This window comes from Periplaneta americana, chromosome 6 (genome assembly GCF_040183065.1).
Source record: "Periplaneta americana isolate PAMFEO1 chromosome 6, P.americana_PAMFEO1_priV1, whole genome shotgun sequence".
Classification (NCBI taxonomy): domain Eukaryota; kingdom Metazoa; phylum Arthropoda; class Insecta; order Blattodea; family Blattidae; genus Periplaneta; species Periplaneta americana.
In genome coordinates, this window is record NC_091122.1 from 181,600,348 (window position 1) to 181,621,954 (window position 21,607).

The 21,607-nt window shown below is 34.3% G+C and overlaps 1 protein-coding gene across 1 annotated transcript in view; it reads left to right on the plus strand.

Annotated features, from left to right (window-relative positions):
- The first annotated feature begins 1,089 nt into the window (after window positions 1–1,089).
- Window positions 1,090–21,607, plus strand: part of LOC138702101 (lactosylceramide 4-alpha-galactosyltransferase-like) — a 177,886-nt gene continuing 157,368 nt past the window's right edge. The window contains exon 1 of the mRNA XM_069829672.1: window positions 1,090–2,470. Within this exon, the coding sequence (XP_069685773.1) occupies window positions 1,803–2,470 (668 nt within the window). The 5' untranslated portion in view covers window positions 1,090–1,802. The remainder of the gene's footprint in view (window positions 2,471–21,607) is intronic.

Consider the following 21,607-nt stretch of genomic DNA (forward strand, 5'->3'; position numbering starts at 1 on the left):
TGGGAATATACAGTAATGTATTTTGCACGACGAGAGGCGAAAAGTTATATTTATTCTTCCTAAGGTTCACTTTAACAGATGTTATTAAAATATAAAACTTTAAAAATATTAAAAGTTTTAGAAGTGTTAAAATTATTGAAATAGGTTATGTGGGCTTACGTTACGCAATCATACGAGTATTTTAGTCTAATTATTTTAACACGGGGAAAGGAACTGGCGGTCCTATTCCATTATCTCTTGACTTAGTTGCCTTATTGGAGTCACTTAGGTTTAAAACCAGTTCTGGAAAGCGTTTTAGTTTTATGTTTAAAAAGTTATATTTTTAAAATGTGAAATAACACCGATTTTTTTTAGTAATGTATGATATTATAATACCAAACTGTAATAGATTTACGTATACGTGTTTTCTAGGCTGCCTTTTAATTAATATGGTAGCACACACCAATCATTGAACATTTCTGTACATCTCAGTGGTGGAATGTACAAACGAAGAGGTTGTCGGTTCGATTACGGGCGACGAAATCTTGAATTATCTATTTTCCACACAAATTAGATGTGAGTTATCGTTGTTATTCTGGGTTATCTCAAGCAGTCATTTCGTTTTGATGAATATAAATAGGATCGAATTATGAAGTCGAAAGATGAGAAAGAATACTTGATAATGTCGTATGTAAAGGGAGTATGTTTTAAGGTATATCCATTTCCAATCTCTGCATATTCATGTCTTTTTTTTTTTTATTATTTAGATCTGAAATGGACTTGAATGGTATAAACGAGGCGTGACAGACTTTCAAACAATGTTCCGTTCCGCTCGAAATCATGTCGTTTAGTCAACAAACTGATCAACTTTCTCTAAATGTTGGTCCGTGAAGAAACTCGCATGCTTTCACTTTCAGACCACACTTACGAACGAAGCAGATTTAACATCAAAACAAGCTTACAATGTAGAGTAAATGAAATAATTATGTTACATAGAAACCCATTTGTGACGTGTATAGATAAAGACAGAGATCCCGCAGCTTACAGCATTGCGCATGCGTCGTCGTAACAAAGCTTCTAAAGAACCAAACAGAAGCGAGTCCAGAGCTCACCGCACAGTTGCATGGAATCAGACCCGGTAGTGGAGCTGAGGGCAGAGGGAGGGAAAGATGTGAGTGGGTACCGTCGACGTGAAGCGTATTCTTGCTGCCAGACACCTGTGAGTGATGCTACGCGAGAGTGCAGTCGAGATGATTCTGCGAGATCTGTGATTACATGAGTGACCCCAGCCATGATGCAGGCTAAAATTACCTGTTCGTGTGAAGTGCACATTGAGCTAAACAGCTGACTGTGAAAGATGGTACAGCTGATCGTGACAGAAGCTGATGTCATGTTGTGTGGCTGTGATTCTGTTGCTATGCGGATCTTTTCTGTTGTCATAGTGACAGCGTGGAATTTTAATAAGAGTGAAGAGATTTATTGATTTTGTAACATGTAGTTTCACGAGACAACTGTAGATTGTGTTTAGTTTTTTTAGAAAGTGTATTTTTTGTTCATTTATTTTCCGTCTTTTTTTTGTGTGTGTCGGTTTCCTTGGCAGCAAGCTTGTAGAGTTATTCTCTTGTTTCTCCGATAGAGAATATTATTCGGTTTCTTCCGTACTTAAACAGTTGAATGCAGCAGATCGTTAAGCTCCAATTAGATACATATCTCCCGAGTCTCTTAATATTCAAAGCATATCCGAATCAAAACATATCTATCAAAAGAATTGTACAGAAGATGATGTTGAGAAGAGAACATATCACAAATACAAAATCTGTATTATGAAAAAGAGAATGCGACGGTGGAATTTCACACTTTGTTTCAGTTTTACAGTTGCTGTGTTTATTGTTATGTTATGGATGTCTGTAACTGAAGACAACGGCGGAGGTACCGGTGGTGCCAGTGGCGGATTACTATATCGTGTCGCGGCGCCCATCTTATTACTGAGCGGTGTAAGTAACCTGACAGACACAAACAGCAACGGCATCTCGTGCTACGACGATGAAGCGAGCAATACTGTCGAAGAGATCACTTCTTCCACGTCCCCTCCCCCGGTCAAGGGCAAGAGCATCTTCTTCCACGAGACGTCGTGTGCCTCCAGCATTCAGGGCGGCATCGTATTGACTCCTAGACAGGCCTGCGCAGTGGAGTCTGCCGCCAAAATGAATCCGGATCTGGAAGTGTACCTATTGTTTACGTCGCCTATAAATTTGAACAATTCGACAGCGAAGAACAAAGTGGTAACTCAGTTGTTAACGTACCCGAACATCCGTGTGAGACATCTTAATTTTGAAAAGTACTTCATGGGTTCGCCCTTGGAAGAGTGGTACAAGGGAGGTGCTCTCAAGGCTAGCAGGTGGCCGCGATCTCATGCGAGTGACGCCCTCAGGTTCCTGACGCTCTGGAAGTACGGCGGCACGTACCTGGACCTGGATGTTGTCGTCACGAGGTAGGCCATGTCTGCCAGGTTTTATTTCTTATCGAAGGGATGGGGTTTTTATTGCAGTAGTCTATCTACAGCGATTCACGATAATCAGTGAATAAAAGACTAATGTTTTCGTGAAAGACAAATGAATAGTTCGTTTCTATTTTTCTCAAAAACTGATTTTGACTCACTAACATAATAAACACATTTCTTACCCTCTCAATCCAAAGTTAAAGTTTTTTTATTGAATGTGAAGCACAGGAACGCCATTTCATAATTTCAATTAAGAAACACGCCAAACGAATTATCTTTGCACCAAAAAACGGATGCTCCCTGGACCAAAAATACACAAATTCAATCTTCTAACACGATTTTTTTGTTTTTAATTCACAATTACAATGAATACTTTCATTTTATACTTTATTTAAGCGATTTTGAAAATGGTAAGAAGTGGCGTTTCTGTAATTCACAATTACCGTTTTTTTTTTGCCAATTCTTGCTATTTGTCACTGAAAAATTATATTGATAACTATTAATTGTTTTCCAAAATTCCTTTTATTTTAGGTTTTTCAGGCCAAAACCTGTCACCTTATACTATTTTAATTTAGAAATTGTTGACAAAGAATGAAGTATTATAGTACATTTAATTGCCTACATAGAATGGTATAAAATATCTCGGTGAAGATTACTTATATCCCAGCCACTATAGGAACTTGATAGAATACCTTTAAAATGCCTTCAATTTATAGTATTGATTAGTAGAAATTGATGAGATCACTGGGAGAGCTGTAAGTCCACGCAACCCGCTCTACATACGTACCTTATATACTAAAATCGTCGCGAGTGAATGAAGAATACAGCCATATTTCTTTAATGTAACAGTGAGTTTCAGTGTTGCCAACATAGTAATAACATTGCACACCTAATCAAAGCTAACCTAATCTCTCTCATAATATTACACACCTAATCAAACCTAACCTAACCTGTCATACATATACATACCTAATCTAATCTAACCTAACCTGTCACATAATAGTACACACGTGTAGTAACATTCCTCATATTTAGTATAATTTCGTTTGCATGTATTGCCGGTCCTGCTTCTCGTGTCGGTAGCCATCTAGTGGAAGTGGATTGTAATTCCAGAAAGGAAATATGGCGACTTTCATAATAATTACATTTAGTTCGTCCAGTGTCTATTTTGTGATAAATTAAATGTGTTAATGTAGTAATAATTATATATTATAAGAATTCAAATGTGTTGTGGCTGTGATAAAGGTATTGAAAATTGGTTTATAGCGTCACATTGGCAGTGATAAAAGTGTGTAATATTCGTTCAGTGGTTGGTGGATACTCGATATTGATTAATATCTCTAAGATAAGAATAAAACACATTTTTTTATATTGGCCCGTATATGTTAAAGCCAGCAATTTTTCTCCTTCCTGTAAAAATGACTGAAAGTGAAGTAAGAGACTTTGCATACAAACCATTCAAATATTTTTCCTTGTACCAACAATAAAACAGAAACTGAATATAAATCAGTGTTCTATTGTGGGTCAAATCTGTGTTAAAATTGTCTTTAAGTGCTGTAGCTGTTCCCAATTTAATTTAAGATTGAATGGAATTATTTAAATTACAAATTACATAATATCATATAGGCCTACATTCATATCAGTTTACTTGTATACAGTATTTTTTTTTGGCTCCGTTCTGGCACATTTTTATTTTATTTTTCGTCAAGGAACGAAGAAGTGTGTTTAATATGTTTTTGAAACTCGTAAATTTGGAAGAAAAGGAAGTTAAAAACGACTAAAATTCCCGTTATCTCCCCGTCCGCTGTAATATATTCTACACAATATTCCATCACCTTTTTCCCCAGAAGAAAAGCACTGCTTGTATACATTTTAAGTCTGATTAGTGTAATATCTTATATACTATAGTCGCGACGCTGTTAGGAAGTGTAGGCTCTATAAAGTCTAGGTAGGTACTATCGTTCGCCATTTTTGTTCCTTCGTTGCCGAGCTACCACACGAGGAATCTATTTGCCACACCGTTAAACATTATCATGTCGTAGCTCCTATGATAATAAATCAAACGCACTGTAATTCAGCAAATAATTGAGCGGCAAATAACGTCCTCGTGTGCTTTCTGCGAACGCCAACGAAAGAGCCAAAATGGAGGGCGATTATATTAAGTATTTATCGAGCCTTAGGAAGTGCATAACGTCATCAGGAGCGAATCACAAGACGCAGACGTTTAAATGTAGCCGACTTGCAACGCGATTGGCTACCGGAAATTAGAGCGACGGGACTGTAGTCAGATATGTATACAATGGAGGGATAAGGAACTGGCCACCCTACCCCGTTATCTCCTGGCTTAGTTGCTTCATGAGTGAGAATGTTGCCAATCGCGAAACAGTAGTTCAAAAGTCATTAGATTTTTTATCATAAATAGAGAATGTATTATTTTTGTCGCTAGAGTGTGTTGAAAAAGTCGCTTAATCCCTATTTAAGCAATAGAAAACATAAAAGAAATATTGTCGCCGAAAAACGGCTAAAAATCACCAGATTTAGCGACAAAATCGCTAAATTGGCAACACTGGTGAGTGATGCCTTATTGGTAGGGGTTCGATTTTATGGTGATTATTTTACCTTTATTTCGGTGGTTAGAATGGTTTAATTTCGTGAATATTTCGTTAAAAAAGCAAGCAATTTCATGTATATTTCACAACCTAAAAATACTTTAAAAAAATAACATTTTGTAAAATTATTATTGAAACAATCCTTTTGAAACCAACAGAAAATTATTTGCATCAGTAATTAAATTCATAATTCAATTTTATTCGACTATGAGGGGGTGACGGCACTGCCTTCTTGATCACACGAAGCCAGTTGTTGAAGGAAAGAGAAATGACCGTTCGCTGCTCTCTGGAACTATGCATATAATGCTGAACGATCAGATTGTGTAGAAATATTGATCTATATTTTATAACGAAAATTTTCACGTTTTATTTGGAAGAAAGATTCATTTTTCGTGAGAATTCACCATAAAATCTGTGTTTCTTTTTAATATCGTGATTATGAAGTAATTTCGTGGATTTCTATCGTGATAGGGATTTAGCGACTTTTTTAATACACTCTAGCGACAAAAATAATACATTCCCTAGTGATAAGAAATCTAGTGACTTTTGAACTACTGTTTGGCGATTGGCAACACACTCACTCATGAGGCAACTAAGCCAGGAGAATTCGCGTTACAGAATAAATCCTTAAGTTAAAGAGAACAGAATATATATATATATATATATATATATATATATATATATATATATATACAGGGACATCATTTTATTTTTACTAACATTTTTAATATTAACCTGTCTATACCTTTAGAGAACCGGAAACACCGCTTGCTCCCCCCTCCAAGACTGGAGTTCGATGATACTGGCGTAAAACACAAATCACTCTACTAGGTATAGGATGGAAGAAAAGTAGTTCATCCATTTACGTAAACTAGGAAATATCGCGATTTTGAGTTTGATAATTTTCATTAGGTTTTTCTTTAATCAAAGTACAGTACTGTATTAAGAATAAGTGTTTTTACTCACGAAGTGAGTTATCCATGCGAACGTATTCATTATGCAGTGTATACTGTCTACAGCACATTAGCGTACAATATAGAGAAAGAAGTTAAATTGAAAAATAATCATAATATGAATATTTAAACACAATTTTGAAAATGGTGGCCGTTCATTTCGATACAGGCTTCAGTTCTTTTGTGCATATTATCGCACTATAGACTATTGCATCTAATTCCAATTGCCAGTTTCGTCCTTCGTACTAGTAACTCATGTTGAAATAATTCTGTACCTACTCTACGTACTGTTAATTCAATCTTCACTTCTGCCCGACCCAAAAATATAAAATTACTCAGACATGCTATCTACTGTCCGTCCAAGTGGTTATGCCGCAGGATTGTAGAAAGGGAGGAAATCACGTGACAGTTAATTACTTAACGAGGCCCTTTTATTTAAGTTAAATTAAACAGCTGTATAATATTACGTAAACATCCAATTCCTAAGAGAAATTAATGTTTTCAGAAAGGAGCTAAGACAGCCCAGCTTTTATAGAGGGGCGAGCAGAAGCAGGTGGGGGAAATCGGGATGCGACGTAGGCAAACGGACAGTACCTGTGCGAAAATATGATTCAATATTGAAAGCTCTTTCATCACTGGAAAACGCGAACATATTTCTGGAACGTACTATACTCAGTAACTCAGTACTGCTTACTATCTGCGGTCTTGGTTCTGTGTGGAGTTGGAACTTCCTTAGTAGAAGGGGTGGGAGTGAAGTACATTCAAAAACTCAGGTATAATAAAAATTGAAGTAAAAATAAAATTATGTCCCTGTATGTAAAGGTTAACTATCTATTTCAGAGTATGTCTGTGCATTCGCTTATTGCAATACACCAAATGTAGGCCTATAGTTTAAAGCTAAACCTCGTTCTCCAAGTATTAGCTCGTCCCGTATTTTGTCTTATCTTTATCAACTTTGACAAGTTTACGTTTGCAAGTTAATTATGTCTTTCAAGCAATAGAAACACAATTTTTAACTATACCGCATTCTGTTAAGTGGGATGGAAAATTCAATTTCACGGAGTGATCAGGGCTACCGTTTATACCAGTTTTCACAGTTTAAATCCGGAGGAAACTGGTCCAAGATCTCCGTGAATTCGATTTCAGATGGGAGGGAATGGGGCTACGTATAGGAGAGAATGGACCAACTCCGGTGAAGTCATTAGAATAGTCGACAACGTTCCCGATCATTTTTCCGAATCCGCTTTGCGAAACCGTTATTCCTAACGTCTGTCTTTCCGAAACCAATTGTCCGAAACCGTTACCGCTATTGTACATCGTGTTTATCAATTTTTGCAGCTTATACAGTTTTTATGTGAATTTCATTAGAAAAATTCCACAAAGTATTCAATATTAAACCTCTAGATGCATATATTAATTGCAGGTATTTTTTAAGAATTATACCATGTGTATCTCAAACTATAGCAGATAGGGAATTAACATTGCTATAAGAAATTCATGTATAAACAATTGAAAGTGAAATTTCATGTAGCTGGCCATGTGTAATAAATTAGTAGGCCTTGTAGAAAAGAAGAGTATCTACTTATTATTGCCATAGTCATACATGATCCTTTGACAATATATTATCAAGTTTGAGGTTAGGTTATTAAAAATAATTGTATCTTAGTGTTACTATTATAATTTTGGTTGTATATTTAATTTAATTTAATTTTATTTATTTTGAAATTCATCGATTACTTGTGTGTCTATTTTCAATAACTCTCAGCAGGATTTCCTCCTCTCTACGACTCTATTCAATATTATGCTCTACCCTTTTTTTCACATCGGCATGGTTTGTTCACACTTCCAGTATTTCTGAAGAGATTAATCACAAGTTTGATAGTATTGTGGGATGGAACTCTTCTACCAGGAAAGAGCTCAGCATTTAGGTCTCTTACCTTTCTCAAAGAATTGCTTCCATACAGTTCAATAAATAAAATCTTTTCTTCTGTAGTATAATATTCCATTGTTTCAAGATTAATGCCATCAACAGAATTTTGATTGGCAATAATCAGTAGATAGTCTTTTTTTCCACAAGGCCTCCTAATTTATTACACATGGCCAGCTACATCAAATTTCACTTCAATTTTTTATTCATGGATTTCTTATGGCAATGTTAATTCCCTATGTACACTGGGATGCAACATAAATGCTGACTCGAAGTCGCTATCGATTTGAAATATTATCGTGTTACGAGGACTTCGTTCAGGAAACAATAGAAAGAGAGACACACAGAAGGCTTTGCATATAAACTCTATTATTGCTCTGTTATCATTACGTAATAAAATTGATGCAATAATACAATGTGAAACTAACTGGCCGCATATATCGATTGTAACAATGACGCATCCGTGGATAATAAGGAAGGCTTTGGAATACCATATACAGTAAACTGCAGTTTCACTATTTTCGTGTAGTATTCTTATTAATGTTATAAAATAAAAACATATGAATAATTTAAAATCAGTTCATATTAAATAATAACGTGAACGTGTTATAAAATTCGTATTTACATGTTTGTAAAAGGTACTCTCAGTAAAATAGCTTTCCACCTCGCCATGTTTACTAAAGTCCTCGGAAAACGATATATATTTTTGTAACGGCATTTCTTTTGCAGCCCAGTGTACACTATAGTTTGAAATACACACGATATAATGTGTATGTACCAAGATATAATATAAGTTATTGTATGGGGCCTTAGATAGCACAAATTTTATTACTATACTTGAAGAAGTAGAAGAAGAATAAAATTAATTAAATTGAGCAAAGAGAGTTAGTTCATGAAGTCCTTTCAACAGCCCAAAAATTACTGTTTTAATGTATTGTAGATCTACTTTCTTTTGTTCATTAGTTAAATATGCTATAACAAATGCATAGTTTGACGGCCTTCTAGATTCTGCATATGCCCAGCTTAGGAAGGTTTGCAAAAATTATGTATTCATTCACGTACATTTTACAGCTTGTAGAACTTTCTCTTTGATTTCATTAGCAAAATTGCACTAAGAATTCAATACGGAACATTTTAATACACACGTTATATGCAGGGATTTTAAATAATAGAGTTCATATTACATTTTTTTTTTCGCTAGTTAGCTAGCTAGTGAGTACAAATTAAATTTATAAAACAAAAATGTTTCTAGCCACTACCGTAAGAGCCAGGCTCGTGTACGGTGTGGTCTTTGCTAATAATATAGCCTAACATAAAATTTACAAGGACAATTTACTAAATATGTTTTATTGATTGTATATTATTGCGTTATATTACTTTCTTTACTATTTGAGACACTCGAGTGTATTCATGTAGCCTATCAACTGCGGACTGCAAATAGTGAGTTTACAGGTTAGGATGTGTAGAATGACTCTGAATGGCACATATCCCATTCGAGTGCGTGGTACATCCTTGATGGGGTTTTGCATGGCGCGCGCTGGCAGATCTCCAAGAATAGTATTTTGCCAGCATCTAATTCAGTAATGTGACCGCGATATAGTTTCTACTCGTAGATTTTAATGTGCAAGTCAATAAACTGGAGATTGGAGCTAAAGAACTTTGTGTACATTACAAACACATTGAAACTGAAGAACAGCCCAGTGGTGGACATTCGTGGAGTTACTACTGCCAGGGAAGGTTGGACGTACAGAATTGCCTCAGGGTTTAATTCCCTTATTCATACTTACTTACTTACTTACAAATGGCTTTTAAGGAACCCGAAGGTTCATTGCCGCCCTCACATAAGCCCGCCAGCGGTCCCTATCCTGTGCAAGATTAATCCAGTCTCTATCATCATACCCCACCTCCCTCAAATCCATTTTAATATTATCCTCCCATCTACGTCTCGGCCTCCCTAAAGGTCTTTTTCCCTCCGGTCTCCCAACTAACACTCTATATGCATTTCTGGATTCGCCCATACGTGCTACATGCCCTGCCCATCTCAAACGTCTCGATTTAATGTTCCTAATTATGTCAGGTGAAGAATACAATGCGTGCAGTTCTGTGTTGTGTAACTTTCTCCATTCTCCTGTAACTTCATCCCGCTTAGCCCCAAATATTTTCCTTAGCACCTTATTCTCAAACACCCTGAACCTATGTTCCTCTCTCAGAGTGAGAGTCCAAGTTTCACAACCATACAGAAGAACCGGTAATATAACTGTTTTATAAATTCTAACTTTCAGATTTTTGGACAGCAGACTGGATGATAAAAGCTTCTCAACCGAATAATAACAGGCATTTCCCATATTTATTCTGCGTTTAATTTCCTCCCGAGTGTCATTTATATTTGTTACTGCTGCTCCAAGATATTTTAACTTCTCCACCTCTTCAAAAGATAAATTTCCAATTTTTATATTTCAATTTCGTACAATATTCTCGTCACGAGACATAATCATATACTTTGTCTTTTTGGGATTTACTTCCAAACCTCTCTCTTTACTTGCTTCAAGTAAAATTTCCGTGTTTTCCCTAATCGTTAATTCCCTTATTCATACTCCTACAAAAGTCTGTCCTCGATCTCTTAAAACTTTAGGGGTGCTATTCATAGACATTTCGCAGCACGCGCTACGAGCGTACTAAGCTAGCCCCGGCTATCCACTGGTTACTAGTACAGAATTCAAATCATATCCTATCGCTAACACTGGTTTATGAATACGAAAAACGCTGATCATCCACCGGAAGCCCGCGCTAAAAATGTCTATGAATACGATCCTAGATCGTTTTGCTTTTGTCACATTTCCGTTGCTCTGTTATTGCAACTATTAGGATTATGTCAGTTTTGAACATTAATAGCCAGATTTCAGCAGCTTCGTGGTAGACTCTGGACAACATTGCATGAAAAATGCTCGACCAGTAACAATCTTGATAATTCTGTGAAACTGAGGAAATTTCATATTTTCTGTGTGGATCCAAAAATATTTATTTTAATTAATTAATTAATTAATATATTTCTTTATTTATTTGTTTATTATTTATTTATTTATTTAGGCCTATTTATTATTTACTTATGTGTTTATTAGTTTATTTGTTTATTTACTTATTTATATATTTGTTTATTTATTGTTAATTTATTTAGGCGTATTTATTATTTACTTATTTGTTTATTAGTTTATTTGTTTAGTTATTGATTTATTTATCAATCTATTCATTCGTTCATTTTATTTATTTATTTTTATTTACTTACTTATTCGTTTATTCGGTTCATTCGTTTATTCGGTTGATTAGTTCATTCGGCTCATTCGTTCATCGTTCACTCTTTCATTTGTTCATTGTTTCATTTACTGTATTTATTCATTTTTTCATTTATTTATGTATTCATTTTTTCATTTATTTATTTATTCATTTTTTCATTTATTTATGTATTCATTTTTTCATTTATTTATGTATTCATTTTTTCATGTATTTATGTATTCATTTTTTCATGTATTTATGTATTCATTTTTTCATGTATTTATGTATTCATTTTTCATTTATTTATGTATTCATTTTTTCATTTATTTATGTATTCATTTTTTCATTTGTTTATTTATTCATTTTTTCATTTATTTATGTATTCATTTTTTCATTTGTTTACGTATTCATTTTTTCATTTATTTATGTATTCATTTTTTCATTTATTTATTTATTCATTTTTTCATTTATTTATGTATTCATTTTTTCATTTATTTATGTATTCATTTTTTCATTTATTTATTAATTCATTTTTTCATTTATTTATGTATTCATTTTTTCATTTATTTATGTATTCATTTTTTCATTTATTTATGTATTCATTTTTTTCATTTATTTATGTATTCATTTTTTCATTTATTTATGTATTCATTTTTTCATTTATTTATGTATTCATTTTTTCATTTATTTATGTATTCATTATTTATTTATTTATTTATTCATTTTTTCATTTATTTATGTATTCATTTTTTCATTTATTTATTTATTCATTTTTTCATTTATTTATTCATCTAGTTATTTATTAATTTTTTTCATTCATTCTTTCATTCATTCATTGGTTGCAGGATTAAGGTCATAAGGCCGTCTCTTCCATCCTAACAGATAACGCATACAAATACAAGCAGTTGTTTAGACAACTGTCCGAAGACAGGTCTGAACCTCACAAGTGATACCAAAAAGACCCCACTTATGAGGCAACTAGGCTAGGAGATAGTGGGGTAACAGTAAATAAAGAAAATTACGTAGAAATCCAATAGAGGATCAACAGGATCGCAAGGAAGCACTGAAGAACACTTTTATGACACAAATACGAGAAAAAGGAAAAAGTGCATAAAAGAGCAGATAGTCTATTATTGTGCTCAACAGAAAGACGTCGTTATGAGATTCGAGAATGATGCCGGTCAAGCAGAAGTAAATAAGGAAAAACAAAAACATTACGAGTCATGTATTTCCTTTTTTTTTTTTTTTTTTTTTTTTTTTTTTTTTTTTTTTTTTTTGTGAAAAGTATGACATTCCAAATTGGGAAGTAATTGGAATTTTAATTGAAGCACGTGGTAGTATTACAAAAGTTTGTATTACTGGTGCGACATTCTTGTGTTTAGGTTTAAATACTGTAGTTTATCTTTGGAAGAACTAGCACTAAATGTTTTGAGAGATTCATTGAATATAGTAAATTATCATTTTGTACAATAATAAATTAACAATAAAAAATGACCCAGTTAGAGATAGCTGCTTTTTAAATTTATAGGCACCTGGATTAAATATATAAATTATAATAATGAAAATTAATATTCAGAGAAAAACTCTTTAACACAAACAAGCTGCATTCCGAACAATGGTACACAGACTACTCAACATACCAATGAACCAACAAGATTATAACGAAGAGCTAAACACAATCAAACACATAGCACAAGAAAACGGATACAACACTAACATAGTAGACAACATAATACGTAAGACAAAATAAAACCACAAAAAACAGAAGAATACAACACAAACACAAGAACACAAAAAATGCATCACACTGACATACGAAAACAAAAACACACATAAAATTATAACCTCATTCAAGAAATTAAACTACAACATCGCATACAGAACAAATAACACTACAAAAACATCTCAACACACAAACGACACACTCAAACAAATACAACCACTCAGGCGTATACAAACTCAAATGTAACACCTGCAACAACTTCTACATAGGACAGACAGGCAGATCATTTCAAACACGTTACAAAGAACACATCACAGCCATAACAAAATTACAAAACACCTCCACATATGCAGAACACATCACAAATGCCAACCACACCTACAGAGACATCAACACAGACATGGAAATACTACACGTCCAACCAAAAAGCCAGAAACTAAACACACTAGAACAATATGAAATATACAGACACACGAAAACACACCCCAACGATATTCTCAACACACAACTCAATTTCAAAACACATACACTCTTTGACTCTACACTACGAACGCACCCACACAGGAAACAAGAGCGCCAAGACCAACAACGACCAGTTCCGAAGATGACCGAAAATAGGTCGAAACATGTCAACAAAGTACATTAATATTTAACATAAGTAAGTTCTTATCATACATAATTCCGAAGTAATACAGTGTTAAAAGTTATGTAATTAAAATGTATAAGAAATTAAATTGTATTGTTATTAAATGATCAGTAGGGTGAATCTTTCTATGGTTACCCTTTAAAAAAGCGCAGCTACCCAACATTTTGGGTTCTCTCTCCTAGCTTCCTTACTAATTTTGATACTTAAATACTAAAATTCTGTACGTAATGAGAAAATGTGGGCTATGTGCCATTAAATAGAATCCATTTAAAAAAGTAAGTTTGAACGGTCCATTCTTTGTGCACGATGTGGCAGTTGTTTATGAAGACTTCTCAAAGCTGAAAGATTCGATCTCGGGTCTGAATGGGCTTCTTACGCAACACTGGCGGGTTCCTATGAAAGAGTACGCTCACACCCGTCCCGCGCGGGGACGGAAAGTATTTCCTGGCCATAGCGGCGAAGTTATCTTCACAAAGAAACACTTGTATGACGCAGTTATCTTAGAGAAATATCGAAGTCGCAGAGGAGAGGGAGAAAAGAGTGATTCTGCTTACCTCGCTGCGTTTCCGAAACGGTCAACACTGGAAGGTTGCGTAGGACCTTCAAATTTTGCACATTGATACGTCTTATTAGTATAAGATGTGCCAAAAAACGTTGCGAAAATAATATGCAGGGTATTAAAACGATGTTTCCGAATATCGCTGTGAATCTAGTAGTTGAGGAGCCTTTTGAGTGTAGCGTGTGGCAGAAGTGAGGGGGAAAGAAGGCTGCGACTGAACGTCTGTAAACGCTGAGTTAAATAGGGTCCATCATTACGAACAAAATATGAACTCATTTCATGGAATTAAACAAACTCATAGTATAATTTCGAGGGAAAAATTGTTCCGGAGCCGGGTATCGAACCCGGGACCTTTGGTTTAACGTACCAACGCTCTACCACTGAGCTACCCGGGAACTTGACGGTTGTCAGCCCACTTTGAGGTCTGTGGATATAGAGGGAAAAATTGGATCGGTGTCGGTTAGAGTTCCCGGGTAGCTCAGTGGTAGAGCGTTGGTACGTTAAACCAAAGGTCCCGGGTTCGATACCCGGCTCCGGAACAATTTTTCCCTCGAAATTATTCAAATCAACTTTACAGTGAGTTATACCTGAAATCTTGATTTGCAAACTCATAGTACATTAAATTGGTAAGGTATGTTTAATAGTCTTACAAATTAAACCTGGAACAGTATATTTTACAATAAGTACACGAATAGAATACAAAGCTCACCGATACAGGTTCGTCTTTCCTAGAACTTGTCCCTATCCCTTTTTTATTTCTCTTATTCTGTCCTTCCACCCCTCCTGGTTGTCTATACACACTACAATATCACTGAACATAAACAAAACAGAATTATGAATTGTTCATGCAGTGATGAAAGCACATATTCTTATTGCACAGCAAATAAAACTGTTGTTGATGCATACTACATTTTTAATCTATACTAATATATTTAATGGGCTCACTTTTTATGTCCAGAACCAGTGATTTAAACTGTTGCCCATAAGAACATACGCTAGGATGGTACGAAGTTCAGGAGAAATTATGTTAGATGATAAATTTGTAGTAATCAATTATGCTATGACTCAACAATTACTCTTTGTTATATTTTTCATATTATGTCTCTTGTGCTAAACGTAAATAAATTTAATAGTCATATAAATAAAATAAACACTTTTTTTTTCCAAAAATGTAATTTTCAATACATTTAGCTATGTGAAGTTACCTTCAAGTCTCAAAATTATTTTAAGTACTGTACAACGTAAATTTTCTATTAATTTACTAATTAAGCAAATTGATAACTTGCCTTTATGTTAGGAATTATGCGTCGACGTAACCCTCTCTCTTCGAAACACAAAAAGAAATACAAGCAGAGACCAGAACTTTGGCAGAATGCGTCTTTAAATGTGTTAAATCTGTCTTCATTTTGAAAGTAAATCTGTACGAATTATACCTTTGTGATTGAAACGTCACAGTTTTATGTTGCCCTTTTCTGCCTTTTTTTAATATAAATGCCTAATTTACAAAATAAATGCTTTTTTGCGTTTATTTGATTATTTATCTATCATTTATTAATTTATTATTAAAAATTGCCTACAGGTATATTTTAATTTATTTCTATGACCGCTACACTGAAAGTGACTTCACCGAATGTATATTATTTTCTTTCAGTCAGTTCATATTCTCTTTGCAACAATGAGTGCTGCCGTGCAAAAATGTATAACAGTAAGCGTTTTAATTATCGCTTGTGTTTGAGAAGCCAACAATGAGTGCGGGTCTAACGTTATTTTTCTTTCAGTTTTCATTGCGACGTTGTTTAGCTAGCTAAATATTTCATATCGCAACATATTAGTACAACCAAACACAAAAATACACTTTCTAAGGCTACTGGGAAGAAGATTTCTTTGCTTCCAGCATTAATAAAATTGCAACATCGAGTCGAAAATCTCAATTTGCATTCTACTTATCTAAAGCTTTTCTTGCTGCCGAAATCCCTTTGTGGAAAGTGCAAGGTTTTTTGTAATTGCCTTTTTTTTTGCGTATTTTAGCTATTTATAATGCCTTTTTGCCTGCCTATTTTAGCTATATGATGCCTTTTTGCTTGCCTATTTTAATGATTCATAACGCCTTAACTTCCGGTCTCTGCTAATAAGTAAGCTGTATTACCAATAGTAACATATGTTTTTTTTTGTTATTGTTTAAACGATGTATAATTTTACTTTGGACACAAATTAAACGTCATTTTTGGATAGATTATTCTTCATTCTTTCATTTACGTGTAACGTGTTCTTGTTCTTACAAATACGCCACAGGTTTGATAGAAATTATTAATCGTGAATTGTCATGGAAACAAAATAGAAAACATTTGACAGTACACAGTCACCCAGTTTAATGTAATTTGCATTATATCGCACACCCAGTAAAATACTGACGTAAGTTGAAAATCTCATATTACTTTCGTAAATAATTATTTCCAACGCTAATTTTTACTATTACTAGCTGGCAGTGGCGTAGCGTCAATGTAAGCTAAAAAGCTCAGCTTCCCCAGTTAATAATGATTTCATAATAAACCTGCTGTTTATGAACAAAATTATTTATTAATTTTAATAGAATTTATATTTAATGCGTTAAATATTGTGATGCGGCAGCTCAGGATGATTTGTGATGCAGCAGTAAACAAGAAGCCTGCACACACCAGCTTCCAAGCAGACTGGTTTCTTTCACTCATTCTTCTGTGTAACACACCCCGCAGATTTTCCATCCCTTTCTAACTTAACTACCCTGGTCTCAAGTTTGCAAGAAGCTAGCTTTTACATTGAAAATAATTTAGTTTCCGAGTTATCCCTTTCGTGAGTTGTGTTCAGTTGAAGTGTTAATGTGAACTGTGGCTGATATAATAAATAATGAGTGAATTAACAGTTCCTGACACCAATTTACTTGAATTTTTTAGGACAGTTCTATTATCAAGACTGACTTACGAACAAAAGTGTGATTTAAAAAACAAATGACCGACTCCCTTGCTGTCAATGAAGGACACAACCAAAAGACAGACGCATACTTACGTAATGATACTAATATTGTGATTTCTCTAAGTATGACAGGGAGTGAGCTAATGTTATACGTATACGTGTCTATTTGTTAGAGATATGTGTAAACCGTGAAATCATATTTTACTACGTATCATTTGAGGTCATGCCTTATTGGTGTTACTTACGATGTTCCAACCAATCTTCGACTGCTGACTTGACATTGACTACTATTTATTTTAAGACTGTATTTGTGTAATACGTTTTCTCATATGTACATGAAAGACAACTTGAGTTAGCTTCCCCTGCTCAAAATTTCATGCTACGCCACTGCTAGCTGGAGATATGAAATTCTAATAGTAAAATAGTAAATTAACAAAGGCTTTGATATTTATTTATAAAATATTTTTACAGCAGTATTTTACAAAGAAATAACATATCTTTTACAAATCACAATTTTCGAATTACTACACTATTTTACTGGGAGTGCGATATTTTTTAAAATGCCCTTCAACCCAGTCCACACTATGTGACTCGCTGTAGATCATCTCAACAGCTGATTGCTGAAACGAAATCCTAAGTATACAACTCTTACGACGTACGTTAGAAGGTCGGACGGGATCCATTAAAAATGAAAAATGATTACGAGACCTCCGTCCAACGAGTCTGATGCAACGTGCGAAGGGATTTATACGGCACTATGAGCAGAGAATAAAAAAGATGACGTAATTATTACAACTTCGACCGCTAAGAACAGTCTGCTGTACTCTATTGTTTACTAATGCATCATGAAACTCCCACAATTATTTTATTATGTGATGACGTAAAAAAGAATAAGTCAAAGAACTGATACTTGTCTCTGAAATTTCATACCACAGACTATAAAAATACTAGTAAGTATTCTGTTAACAAAGGAATCTTGTATAAATATACAATTTACTAAAAAGAAACCAACAGATTATGATAAAAATAGCCTACAGCAGCAATATTCCACTCACCTCAAGCAGAAAAAATGATGTCTTTGCAGACCACATTTCTAGTAAAAACTCTACTGTCTATAGAAGATGGCCCTGATTCGTGTCCTTGATAGAGACACATACAATAAAATTGTTCATGTGTAAAAACCGGTTGCGGTGAAAGAAATTCGAACCTGATTGAAAGTTGGCCCTTTACCTTGTTTATACACAATTTACAGAGAAAACTTGATTTGAAAACTGTGTCATAATTATTTAACTGGAGTGCGTATTCTTTTTGTGTTAAAATAATTTGTTTTAACTCCACAATGTACCAAATTCAGGTTTAGTTGAATCTCTATCCTATTGTAAACAGAAACGTTGTCAATAACAATGGATCAAAATCATAATCGAAAGGAAAAAAAAAAAGATGACTATGTCTTCAAAATTAAGAAATAGAATGAGTGCACATAAAGATATTAATATCACATCATGTATTATTATAAAAATTGATCTTTGATAACTGCCAAACATTTTAATCAAAATGATTTATTCTCAGATTTTTAAAATGATAAGTTATAGAATGTTGGTCACACTGAATGTTGCCACGCATCAAAGAACCGAGCTCTTCTCCCAATGGAGAATGCATTTCTCCATGACAGTTTTGTGGATTCGTCGTATCACAATCTAGTACATACAGTCACGAAGCTTGAGTTGTTGAGGTTGCTAAGAACAATAGACTGTGCAGGTACTATTTCGCATTGTCTGTAATGAGGCGATAGTAGCGATCCTAGTGGTTAGCAACTACCCATGGATGCATATTTATTACATATTGAGTTTCGTGACTGTATATACTAGACTGTGGTATTTAATCTAAAAACTGGTCAGAGCACAAATGTAGTTACTCAGCCATCTTGAAAAAGGGTAATCTTGTGGCTTTGTTGACTGTTGGAGTCACATGTTGATATATCCGTGACGTATTTGTACCACACACCCAAAATTGAGTTTTGGCTTGTAATCACTTGTATAGAAGGCTATGTTTTCGGCAGCCTCCGAGAGGCGGAAGCAGAAATACAATTTATTTCATGTGTATTTAGAGTGGCCTTGGACACTACCAATTTTGCTAAACTCATATGTAAATAATTTTGTATTGATTGTTAAGGTTTGTCAAGAAACAGCCTTGAATTTCGAAGAAGCAAATAACATAAAAAAATAAATATCATTTAACAAAGCTGTAGTTCTGGAAGTCCTATCAACTGTCAGAAAATTGTTTTAATGTATTGTAGACTTACTTTCATTTGTTCATGTGTGAGTGTGCTACAACAATGCAGCTTTTGACGGCCTTCGAAATTCTACATATGCCCAGTTTTAAAATGTTTGCAAAAAACAAAATATATTCATTCACGAAAAATGAAGTACTTACCATTTTCGTAAATTTTAGAGCTTGTACAGTTTTCCTGTAAATTAAATTAGCATAATTACACTAATCAGTAAACATATTGATACATTATTTGCAGTTTTTTGAAGAGAAATAAGCTTCCTACTACATACAGTATAGGCTATGTTGATGTTTGGCAGACATACGCTTGCAGTTTTTCTTCTCTCTGTTCCGAAACAAGCCCAGATTGAGAGTAGAAAGAGCTACATTGTAGTTTGCTGCATCAAAATTTCTTATTCAAAACATTATTAATGATAAAAAATCTGTTACAGTACGTAATAGCTAATAATGAGGCCTTGCAAATTCTGTATTTCAGCGTAATGGGGTGCAGTTTCTCTATTTGAGTATAATATGATACAGCTTTTCTTATTACGATTTTCAAAGCATAACGTCTACGAAATTCATGGATATGCTGATTATATGCCTAATCGTTTTTGTATAAACTCTATTATTTTCCCGCTAAGTTCGCTTTATGTTATTTATTATTTTTAAAATATATCATCATCATCATCCTTCACGAATTAGGCCTCTGTAGACCTGTTTCGGCCCCATCTAGCAGTCTTCTTAAAGGTCTTCCTGGTCGACGATGTCCTCTAGTTTTATATTGGGATTCTTGAATTTTCCATTCTTCTTACATGATCTAGCCAATTGAATTTGTATCTGCTGATTTTTTTTTCTACTGACTACTTCTAATTGTTCTAAAATTTCTTCATTCCTTTTTCGGTCTAAAAGAGTATATCCTGCTGTCCTCCTCAAAAATTTCATTTCCGTTGCTTTGATTCTGTTCATGTCTTTTTTCTTTAATGACCAAATCTCGCTTCCGTATAAAAGGGTGGGTAATGCTAGTGTATTATATATTTTTATTCTTGTAGATTTTTGTACTAATTTAGCTTTTAATGCATTGTTTATTATTCCTAGAATTTGTGTAAATTTGGTAATTTTCTTGTTAAAATATATAAACAGTAATAATGTTATACTTAGTAAGAAACTGCATTGATTTTTGTTTGTCTATTATCTGTGTATTTCGAACTGGTGGCTCAAGATCACGTACAAAAGTACAAACCACGCACGTGTCACTGAACTGAAAACTGTGAACTGAAGCCCTGGTAATTTCGGCTGACTTTAGTTGAGAATGGTCTAGGATTGGGGTAAGCACACGTGGCAAATGCAATCCATTGTTTGACCTCGAGCCGTCAGTTCGAAATGCATAGATAATAGTTATTGTTACACAATCACACAATCAGTAGTAACAGTGTGGTATGTTTCCGATAGGAAAGAAACAAGAAATGCCTTCGAAATTCTACATGTGCCCAGTTTAAAATTGTTTGCAGAAACAAAATATATTCATTCGCGAAAAATGAAGTACTTATCATTTAACAGTGTTGCCAATTCCAGCTCAAAAATTTCCTCAAACAAACACGCAAAATCTCCCCAAATTTCCTCAACATGTCTGCAAATTTTGCATTGGTACAAGAAATGCCGGTTAATAGAAAAAATACATGATTTGATAAGACATGAGACTAAAACTTCCACATGTTCTATATCTGGACTTACACCTTAATCAGGGAAACAGGGCTGATGAATCGGTATTAAATTAAATATAGGTAGCACAATAAGCATAATGCTGCGATGTGTTCGGAAAAATGACGGCTCTAATGTGGAAAAAAACTTCGGTGAATGTTACCTATGTCCCGACCACTACAGGAACTTGATGAAATACCTTCAAAATGCCTTGGATTGAAAGTATTGAATAGTAGATAATTGATGTGATCATTGGGAGAGCTGTAAGCCACCCACCCGCCCTAAATTCGTACCTTATATACGAAAATCGTCGTGCGTGAACGAAGAATACAGCCATATTCTAGTGGGTTTCAGTGTTGCCAACATAGAAATAATATACACACCTAATCAAACCTTACCTAACCTTTCTCATAATACTACACACCTAATCAAACCTAACCTAACCTGTCACATAATACACACCTTATGTATGTATTTATTTACACTGCAAGTGGGCAAGCACCCGGTGGCAGTGGTATATACA